Source organism: Anser cygnoides, chromosome 4 (genome assembly GCF_040182565.1).
Source record: "Anser cygnoides isolate HZ-2024a breed goose chromosome 4, Taihu_goose_T2T_genome, whole genome shotgun sequence".
Taxonomy (NCBI): domain Eukaryota; kingdom Metazoa; phylum Chordata; class Aves; order Anseriformes; family Anatidae; genus Anser; species Anser cygnoides.
Genome location: NC_089876.1, coordinates 29062963 through 29073946, shown reverse-complemented (window position 1 = coordinate 29073946; position 10984 = coordinate 29062963). Strand labels below are relative to the sequence as shown.

Genomic DNA, 10984 nt, shown 5'->3' with positions numbered 1-10984 from the left:
TTGAAGAAATACCTCGACTTTAACTCAACTAAAATATAATGGCTTTTTTTTTTAACTTATTAAGAACACTGATACACTATGGTTCTGATTCAGAAGACTTAATTGCATTACTTGCATTCTTCCAGATTTAAGATCTGTTTGAAAACTCAGCTGGTTCTGATGTAGTTTTAAAGAAGTTCTTCTCAGAAGAGTAAGTTAGCCTCACAGTCTTCCAAGCTTCTTGCTCTGAGTTTGCTTTCACACCAGAGTTGTGTTGAAATATTTGAGGGTATAATTATATTGACAGTAACTAATAATCCTGTGTAGAAATGGATTGTTGTTTCTAATACAGTACCGGCTGGCCACAGTTTGAAGTGACCTCAGCCCTACTCCTTGTGCTTGCAAGCATGGGTGAGCAGCTGGGACAGCTTTTGTGATCCGAGGATCCAGCTTTGTACCAGCTGCCTCCTGTGGAGGTATATTGAAGCTGGGTCATCATTAGACTGTGCTTCAAGATCTCTTCTACAAGGACGAGGGGCAGCTGGGGCGGGAAGGCTGCCTCGTGGGCTGCAGGTCCTGCCTGTCATGGCAGGCAGCACGGAGTCAGCAGTAGGCACCGTGTGGGCCCAAGTGGCCCAGTGTGGCCGTTGGAACTGGTGGTGACCGGTCCCAACAGCTGCTGGTGGGTCAAGATAACGGCCTCTCCAAGGAAAGGCAGGGCAGCAGGGGGAGCCATGCAGGTGGGCGCACAGACCGAGGGCGATGGGAGAGTTGGGGCTGGGGACTGCAGGGAAAATGGGGAGGCGGAGGGGTGGTGAGCGGTTGGGCCAGGAGAAGTCCTGGGCAAGCAGTTCCTTTGTGCAGATGCACCTCTGAGTTTCTAGTGGTTAGGAACTAACCCTCGTATATGCCCTTTAAAAATAATAAAAGACTGTACTTTGTTGAAGTTATCTACCCAGAGCATTCCCAAACTTAATACACGTACCATTCCTGTCAAAGCTAGTGGTAACCAACATTATCATTGGCAACAGTGAGAAGATTTTATTTTTTGCTTGGTATTGTGGCCTGCTAGTTGAGTAATACCACTTCACACCAAGACCAATTTATCCTGGATCATTTTTGCCATTGTGGGGTTCCTTTGCATTTCTACCTTTATATTTTGGGAAGTTTTTGACACATTTTCATTTATTTAATCTGTAACTATTACAGCAAGCTTGAATGAGTAGCTTAATGCCAAGTTTTGGAATGTTGGTTTAACTCAATTTGTTAAGAACTGTTGAAGGTTTGCTAGTTTCTGATCTTCTCTTGCTTGAGACTGGAGCTGAGGTATTATGAGACCTATTTCTGGTACGTTTACCGTGACTGAGGATTCCTGATCCAATTTCCAAGAGGTTGTATCTAAACACCAGGCAGCACTTCATGGTGCCAGGTGACGGAACCCTGTCACAGGCAGCCCAGGGAGGCTGTGGAGTCTCCTCCTCCTTGGAGATCTTCAGAAGCTGCCTGGAGGTGGTCGGGGGCAGCCAGCTCTGGGTGGCCCTGCTGGAGCAGGGCTGGGACCAGGTGAGCTCCAGAGGGCCCTGCCAGCCTCAGCCGTGCTGTGATTCTGTTATGATAATGATTTTAGTTTAGTTTTGTTTTTTAATGCCTCATAATTCTTTGCAATCCTGACACCACGAAGAAAGATTTGCATTCTGTGAAGCACGGAAAACTGATAGTGACTTAAGACTGCAAATCATACATTAAAGCATTTGTGTGGAGGCCAAATTACTTGTGTGTTACCCATGTTTCTTCAGTGGTACCCATGAAGAAGTAGTCCTCTTAGTTCTGTGGGCCTTTTGATACCCTCACTGTATGTAAGTTAAAATTGTCAAATTCTTATTCAGTGAAGGGTTGAAAATTTGCAGTAACTGATTGTAAGTTTTTATTATTATTACTATTATTATTATTATTTATTTACTTAAAATAATGCTGGGGAATTACATTATAGCGAAATCTTTGTTTGGGTTTTTCCTATTCTAGACCCCTTAGTGGCCATCTAAGTCATATAATCTTACATGGAACTTTTATTTTATTCAGTGGGTTATTTCAACTATTTTTCAGTCAAGAAGAAAACATCACTTATTTCTTTACTTATATTTTCATATGTGAATAAAGTTAAAATAAGTTTGATAGTATATTTGAAAGACATTGATAAAATAACCTTGTTTTTAGCAGTACAATTCTACAGAAAATAATTTTCCAAATAATGTCACTAATTATTTACAGTGGAGTTGTCATTCCTTGTTCAAAATGTGGATCTCAGAGCTTTGCAGAAGGAATCAATTGAAGTATTCAGATATAAAATCTATTTTATCTTAGCAATAAGGTGCTAAATGTTTGCAAAGCCAGAATGCTCCACTAGTAGTGAATATCGGTAGCAGTAGCAGTGCCTACAGTTTGCTGAGCCCGTGCAGGAACTGTCAGAAACTGCTGCCACTTACTTTCCACTCCAACCCTGCAACACCTCACTTTCTCACTCATGCCAGGAGAACTGGAAGAGGTAAAAGTCTTCTTGCAAACCCACGGTACTTGACTGCCTCGTGAGTAATAGCATGATTCTATGCTCTCTGGGGGTTTTCTAAGTATGTTTACATCCAAAATGCAAAAGGGCTTACTTTGTCTTTATGAAATTCCTGGAGGCATGTATAGCTTAGCATTTGGTCTGTGGGATCTCCATTAGAATTGTGTTGTTATACCCACGCTATGTTCTGTGTGAGAGGTCTGTTGAATAAAAGCAAGGCAGCGCTGGCTCAAAAGGCAAATGTAGCACTCGTGGGCATGGTAGCACTCTAATGCAAATCCTGTAAGTTTCCTCAGGTAAAATTTTTGTAATGCACCTTTTATTCATTTGATGCAGCGTTATTATGAATATTAAGTATTTCTGATATATAAATATTTGTACAGTGTTTTCTTTATGGATGTTTTCAAACAAATTGTTATTTCATGGCAAAAAAAATACCACACTTTGATTAACAACCTGTTTTAAAATCTGTTTTAGTACTTCTAATCCATATGAAAGGCCTCCTTACGTGTTGCAGTCCAGTTAAATAAACAGATTCTTTTTATGTGATAATTTCAGAGTAGATGCAGTCTCTTTATCTTAACTGCTTAATTAAAATTATGACAAATGTAGACATAATACCTACAAAAGCCCTATGTTATAAATAGACATGGTGTATCAAGTAGCTTATGTTGACACATTCATGTTAATCATTCCTTTAAAATAAAAGGTCTTTTTTCTCTGACTCTTAAGTATGCTTTTGCATGTTTATTCAAACTCTCTATTCTTAGTAGTAATATAAAAATATTGATACAAAAATCTTCCCATATTTCTTTAAGTGTGTTTAAGTGGTTGGTAGTCCTGGGTTTCTGAAGTAGGTTTCCGTGCATCTTTTAGAAAATTTTTAGCTGATGTGTTTTGGAGACTGATTTGTTTGCTTACATATTGAGGGTTTTTTCTCTCCTATTTTCTTACAGTTGTCTGTTTAGAACTGAAAAATGACAAATTGAAATTCATGGTAGAGCATGGTCCTTAAAAGTATTGCAACCTTTTATTTGTTACATTTTGTATGGTTGTTATATCCTTAATATATGCCTAAGTAAAAAAAGGTGCTTTTTTCTTTTGTCATTGTTGTTTTGTTTTAAAAATGTCACGAAAGACTGATTTGTCAATTTAGTTTTGTTCCATAATATCAAAACAGGATCCAAATGAAGATACTGAATGGAATGAGATACTGAGAAATTTTGGAATTCTTCCTCCTAAAGAAAAACCGAAAGATGAAGTTGAAGAAATGGTTTTACGCTTGCAGAAGGAAGCAGAAGGCAAGTAAAATTAAAGATATATGACATTAGTACAACAAGATTTGAAAAGCTGAAGTGTGTAGTGCAAGGTCCAGCTCCGGAGTGGGAATCTTCCCCAGTACAAGAGCCATTCTTTGCCATCTCCTTCCATTCAAAATTAAGAGATTTTCATAGATCACAGATTGAACAGAAACAGGAATGGAAAGAACATAATCTAATAATCTAGTTTATTTTGCCTTAATACAGGATACATACCTAAGTCTTAACAAATGCTCATTTAATCATTTTTTAAAAACTTTTTTCACAGAAAGCATGAAGAAAAATGTATTCTCATTTTTTCTGCAGTTACCTCTAAGTACTAGAAAATTACTACTGTGGCTTTCTGTAAGTTCCATTTGAAGAACAGAAAGCATGAAGTTGTAGTCGCAAACATGGTAGGAACTAGAAGTTGCACGTCTAAAACTGTACCTCTTGGTACCCACTATTTTCCTGAAGGCAAACAGTTTTGCATAGAGTAACTAAGGCTCTTGCTTAAATGTGTTCTAGTAATTCTCATTTTCTGACAAGTGCCAGACTTACAAATTCAAAGGCATGTTACAGCTAGTTCAGGAGTCTTCAGATTCTGCTGAGTTCTCTAGATTATTCCAGAACAGAGGAAAATATATCATCTTTGTGTCTTCAGTAGTAGCTTCTGCCAAATTCTTGCAGACAGTGTTGATCAGGATATTTTTTTTTACGTAAAAATAAAGTTAAAATACACCAGAATATCAAAAAAGATGATAGCATTGCAAACCGCTGCATATGGCACCATTTTAATTACTGTTAGAATCATAGGATGGTTTGGGTTGGAAGTGACCTTAAAGCCCATCCAGTTCCAATCCCCTACCATAGGCGTGGACACCTCCCACCAGACCGGGTTGCCCAAAGCCCCATCCAGCCTGGCCTTGAGCACCTCCAGGGATGGGGCATCCACAGCTTCTCTGGGCAACCTGTGCCAGGGCCTCACCACTCTCTGGGTGAAAAATTTCCTCCTAACCTCTCATCTTTATCACCGCTGTTTTAGTTTAAAACCATTTACCCTTGTCCTGTCACTGAGGCCCTGGTAAAAAGTCTTTCCCCATCTTTATTATAATCCCCCTTTACATATTGAAAGGCTGCAATAAAGTCTCCTTGGAGCCTTCTCTTCTCTTCTCTAGGCTGAACAAACCCAACTCTCTCAGCCTTTCTTCATAAGAGTTGTTCCAAACCACTGATCATTTTTGTGGTCTTCCTCTTAACTTGATCTAACAGGTCCTTTGTTTTGCTAACAACTTTGGGTTTTTAAGACTTAGTTTTAACTTCTGTTTTCTAATTCTTCTATCGTTCCTTTGCTATCATCTAGACTCTTATGGATTGCTTTGGGCAAACTGGTGGAGCTGACAGGCGTAGGACAGAATTTGAACCCAGTACAGGTGTAGTTAGATCCATAGAAACAGTAATGGCAAGTAACTATGCAAGCAAGTATCTAAGTAACCAAGTATGGTTAAATAGATTCATTTTTTAATTCTCTCTCTTACCAGTTACCCAAAGTTGACTGCTTTCTGAAATCAGTATGTATTTTCCTTTCATTAGTTCCATGTCTGAGTAATAATTTTCATACATTTAAAACATGTGCAGGCACTCCAGAGAACACGAGGTGACCAATTTTGTTTGTTTCTAGTGAAACCATATGAAAGAATGAATCTTAAAGAATTAAAGGAAGCTGAAGATGACTTTGATGAGGCTGATAGGAAGGCTGTTGAAATGTACAGGTATAGTGAGATATTCCTGGCCAAATTAACAATGGTGTCACTATTGTACATTCTGAAACATAAACTCAGAATCTTTTGAATAGTAACATCTGCTGACACAACTTCTACCTTTTACCTTCTGTTCTTTTGCTGATAGCACTGATGTTACTGTCTTACATCTTCCCAATAGCCAGTGACAAAGAGACGCAGTTCACACCATACTTTGCTTTGAGGTTTTCTTAGAATCAAATTATTCCCCTTTTAAAATATTAAATTTAGTCTCAAAGCTGCATATTTAAAGGAAAATAGAAGGGGCCACAGTGGAAACCACTGTTACACATTCTCAGTTCAGCTGTACCATGCCGCTGCATGCAGAGAAGTGTTGTATATTTGAAGTGTTGTGCAGTCAACAATTTACAAAAGTGTCTCTTTGGTTAAACTATGACCCTCACCCTACCACTCTGAAGATACAGGAGTTAGAGCAATGCTGATAAATATTTGGAGAAAGGAGAAGTTCTAGAGCCCATTTTCCCTCTTTTTCTGCATAACATTTCCTGTATAACATTTTCTGTGGATTTCAAACTGGGAGGAAATGTAGAGTTGGTCATGGGTATGCTTTGTCTATAATATTACAGAAGAACATTAAGGGAAAAACAAAGTCCCAACGTACATGGTTCCAACATACATGGCCCCATCTTTGTGAAAGAGGTTTTTTGCACATGGGTTTTTGGGGTTTTTGCATATGAAGTGCATGCTACCTATAAAGGGACTTTTACTTCAGGACAGCATGCCATTAAAGAAGAAAAATGTATTTCAGTGCTGTACTCTAACTGCTCAGTATTTATAGTTGAAAACTAACTAATTAATCTGAGTATTATGAGTGAAACACTTCTCTGCCTTTTGGATAGTACTCATTTCTGGTACAGTAGGCTTTCTAAACATATTGAAATAAAAATGCAGTGTGAAGTTTATTAGAAATTACAGCTTCATTGTATCATATTTTGTAATGCTGACAACTGATAAACTTTCTGTTTAAAGTAAAAGAAAGTCAACTGTGGGCCTCTTATACATAACTATTGTGTTTTGACTTTTATGGAAGATTAATTTTAATGGCCTTTCTATTTTTTACTACATGAAAACATTCTTTTGAAGTTTGTATAGAAGAGAAGGCTCAAGGGAGAGCTCATCAATGTATATAAATACCTGAAGGGAAGAAATAAAGAATGCAGAGCCAGGCTGTTTTTGGTGGTGTCCAGTGCCAGGGCAAGAGGCAGCAGGCACAAACTGAAACACAGAGGGTTCCCTCTAAACATCAGGAAACACTTCTTGACTGCAAAGGTGTCTGGGCACTAGTACAGGTTGCCCAGAGATGATGTAGAGTCTCATTCCTTGGAGATCTTCAAAAGCCACCTGGACAGCCTGCTCTGAGTGTCCTGGCTTGAACAGATGACTTGGCTTGGGCCAGATGACTTCCAGAGATGACTGCTGACCTCATCTGTAGTTCTGTGACATACCATGTAATGTTCTTAGGCATAAGTGTAATACAACCCAGGTTCTCGTCCAACTGTTAATAGACGTACACCAATATGATTACCATACCATGCAGTGTCAATACATTTTATGACTTCGGGTTCAGAAAATCTCAGCAGCTTGTATGGAGACTTAGTAATTCCAGCTGTGTGGGACATTCACGTGTTTATTTTTGAAAATATTTTTCAAAGTACTCTGCTATGTTCTGCAGAGCTTAGTACTGTAACTAAGAAAAATGAGACATAAGCAGTTTAGATAGAATAAAAGTGGTTATGTGATCAGAACATTTTCTCTGCCTAGATTCTACCTGTACTTCCTGCTTTTGCAGTGTTGAAATGACTAAAATAATTATAGCCCTAACACTGAATCTAGTACTGTATTCCCATAGAAAGGTAATCCTTCACATAATTAAGTGAAAGCTGTGAATGTAAATTATCATGTATTGCTGCTAGAGTATAATAACGTTGTGCGTATATTTAGTCTTGCCAATTTTATAGTGGTTTTCGATCAGTAAAATTAATAGCTGCTTGTAGTTCAACCCACCTCAGTAAGGCATTTTCACTTTCTATGTTGCAATTACTTTTGAGATGAAGACCGCCATCTACTGGTTTTACATTTCATGAATTATTTTAATATTAAATTGCGTAACGTTAGCACTTTAAGTACTGGTAGTTCTTCCTCAAACTACTAATGTTCAGAATTACAGAAACGATTTGTACCTTGTAAAATTTTCTTGCTTTGTCTCAAATGATCAAGACACTTGTTTAGTGTTTTTTTACTGAAGTTTCCCAGATCTGATACTGATATGTAAGCATAAAACTACGAAGATGTATTTTAATGTTATCTTACAGAACAGAGATTAGTATAGCAGCCTTTCTAACTATGAAATGATACAAAAAGACCTTGAGCTAGAGTATTTCTCAAAATATTTTTTTAAAAGGATTTGAGAGAAATGCAGTAGATATTATCAAAAGATGCATTTTAAATGTTCCAAATGTGCTTATTTTTATTATTGCTTTTTAATTAGGCAGCAGCGCTTGCAAGAATGGAAATGTCTTCAGAGGAGGCAAAAGTATGGGGAGCTAAGAGAAATTAGTGGAGATCAATATGTAAAGGAAGTTACAAATGCTCCTAAGGATGTTTGGGTCATAATTCATCTTTATCGGTCAAGGTAATTACTTTCTAGTATAAGGTATTAAGTACTTCAAAACAGAGAATTCAACTGGTAATTAAAAAGCAATACCAAGAAAAATGAAATATGATAGACTATTGAAATAGCAATTGTTTGGAGGCAGTGGAACAGAGAGCATGGAGCATGGGACCTTCTTGATTTGTTAATTCACTTTAATTAGTTTGCCTTTGATCATTTGTATTAAAGATTTCTTTTGCTGTGTATGCCCCTGTGCTCTGTGTGCTTATGTGCTGAATCTCACTGAGATTTCTGAATTTCACTGAGAAACTGTTGTTGACCGTCTAGGCTAACACAAGTTCCTTTGAAGACTCATTGCTCAACAGAAGTCCTTTAACAGATTTTTTTCTACCTTTGTTTCTCCTTTAACAAGTAAAAAGCCCAGCAGGGAAAGTCTCAACTCTGAAAATCAAGGACTGCTAAGGGAATTTGTTAGTTTATTGGTTTCCCTATATTGGTTCTCTAATGGTAGCAGGAGTTGTGACAGAATCCAGCAGAAATGTCAAAGAAAACTACCATGATTAGCCCACATACGTTAGCAACTCTAGCATGTTCTTCAAAAGCACTGAGAATTAATATGGAATGTTTCATGTTGTTTAAATTCAGACTAGATTTCTCTTTTCCATCTTTTTAAGCATGTGGGAAGGAAGTTTCTTTGATTCTTTTCAATTGTCAGGAATCGAGCATTATTTCCAGAGGGAAGGAGTAAGTCAATCAAATGAAATTGTTCAAATTACAGTAATTTAAATTTACAGACTTGAAAGAAAATAGCATGTTTTCTTCCTTCTCATTGTTTTTGTTTACTGGAGAATCAATTCTGTACTGGATCATCATGTACGTACGAGTCTGTGAGAAACCTCATAATTCCCTAGGAATGAATAGTTCTGTTCCAGAACTGTAACCTCACCTGCCTTTGGCCACCAGAGGGTGCTGGTGGAGCTCTTTGACGGTCTATAGGTTAAATCCTCTTCAGTCTCAACAAAAATCTGAACATCGCAAAGGTTAACAGACAAGAGGGGAACAAGCTACGAATTTTGTTGTTTTTACAGAGGCTTATATGGTGATTGTGCTGCAAATACTAGCTATGAAAGTAATGAACAGGCCTATGGTGGCAATATGACTACATAAAGATTTCCCTACATAAAGATTTCCCTGACACTATTTAGATTTTACTAAAGAATTAAGAGGTAATTCAGTGTTAAATTCAACACCCATTCAAATAAATTCGAGTGAAATGTATGTTAGAGATCTAAAGTCTCTTTTGAAGTCTACAATAAATGGACAAAATGAGCTTTAAAATCTTAGTGGATAACAAAATTGAGGTACAATGCTTGCTTGAGTCATCTGGTAGCTTTACAGACATGCTTCATAAACCGTGCCTATTATATGCATTGACAGTTTTTATTTGGACAGCTCTTTAAATCAAATGATCTTAGAAGAATCTACAAAAAATCTGTGGTGCAAACCTCATTACAAATTAAAATAGAAACAGAGGCAATGGAAAGGTATGTTTATTCTTCAAAGGCTCTGTTTTAAATAACATTAGTTCTACAAGTCATGTACACTGGAAGTATGATCATACTCTCTTATCCTTTCCTAGCATCCCAATGTGTTTACTAGTTAATGAACATCTCAGCCAGCTAGCCAGAAACTTTCCAGAAGCCAAGTTTGTCAAAGCCATTGTGAACAGCTGCATTCAGGATTACAATGATACATGTTTACCCACAATACTTGTATATAAATCTGGTGAAATAAAAGGCAGATTCATAGGAGTAGCTGAATGTGGGGGGATATATCTTAAAGTGGAAGGTAAGAGAAATGCTTTTGAATAATTCACTTTATAGAAAAGTTTATGCTGTTTGTAATCATCAGATCTAAAGATCGCTGCTTAAAGATAAGACAGTTTTAAATATTTTAATAGAAAAAAAAGACACAAAAAGCAAAGAATGACTTGTGTAATCCTACAGTGATAAGAATATATAGTAAGCAAAGATATTTTGCAGTTTCAGTTTAGATGTTTTACTGGGATACAGCTGGGTCGTCTAAGGCTCTGTTTTTCTTGTTGAGATGGAGCCTAATATTTAATAAAAAATCTTTTATTCTTAACTGAGAATTTATAGCAATTATTAGCATAAATTATCATTTGTTATTACAGAGCTTGAATGGAAACTAGCAGAAGTTGGAGCAATTGAAACTGACTTAGAAGAAAACCCCAAAAAGGAAATTATAAATATGATGACATTGTCAAAGCAAAATACTTCTGCTCGTGAAAACACCAATACAAAAAGCAGCGATGTGCTGAAACCACATATTACTTGAGAAGAAATTTTTAATGTGGATAATCTGTTCCAATTTAAAGTAGCTCAAATATAGCCTTTAAATTCCCTTTGTAAACCTGAAACAATAAAAGAGAGCTGTTCTTCCACTTGTGTATATTTGTGATTTTTAGAAGAAAATGAATGTAGTAAACAAAAGCCCTACTTATCTTCTGGAAACAGAGATGGCTCCTATTGACAAGAGAGCCTGAATTCTTCTTTTCATACAACCTGCTTAAATGGAAAAGGAAGGAGTGGTATTAGCTGTGGGGCTGTAATCTATACTTCCTTATTTTATCCAGCAGAGGTGCAAGTTTAACACCTGTAACTCTCAGTGAAATGACTGTAGTGGGACTCTG

General features: G+C 37.1%; 1 protein-coding gene across 2 annotated transcripts; it reads left to right on the top strand.

Moving 5' to 3' along the window:
- The first annotated feature begins 562 nt into the window (after window positions 1-562).
- On the top strand, window positions 563-10735 carry PDCL2 (phosducin like 2). 2 transcript variants are annotated; one of them, XM_013172787.3, is made up of 6 exons: window positions 563-719; window positions 3723-3843; window positions 5522-5612; window positions 8149-8292; window positions 9911-10119; window positions 10466-10735. In XM_013172787.3, the coding sequence occupies exons 1-6, from the start codon at window positions 714-716 to the stop codon at window positions 10627-10629; spliced, it is 735 nt and encodes a 244-aa protein (XP_013028241.2). In that variant the 5' UTR covers window positions 563-713; the 3' UTR covers window positions 10630-10735. The 2 variants fall into 2 exon arrangements, with proteins under 2 accessions (XP_013028241.2, XP_047905905.1); XM_048049948.1 differs by lacking the exon at window positions 563-719 and adding an exon at window positions 1384-1542.
- Window positions 10736-10984: the final 249 nt, after the last annotated feature.

Bases quoted from the DNA above. Each gene is read 5' to 3' on its own strand.
- PDCL2 (XM_048049948.1), top strand. From the start codon at position 1,399: ATGGTGCCAGGTGACGGAACCCTGTCACAGGCAGCCCAGGGAGGCTGT. The intron at 3,844-5,521 runs GCAAGTAAAATT...GTTTGTTTCTAG, and splicing joins CTTGCAGAAGGAAGCAGAAG to TGAAACCATATGAAAGAATG. The intron at 8,293-9,910 runs GTAATTACTTTC...ATCCTTTCCTAG, and splicing joins ATTCATCTTTATCGGTCAAG to CATCCCAATGTGTTTACTAG.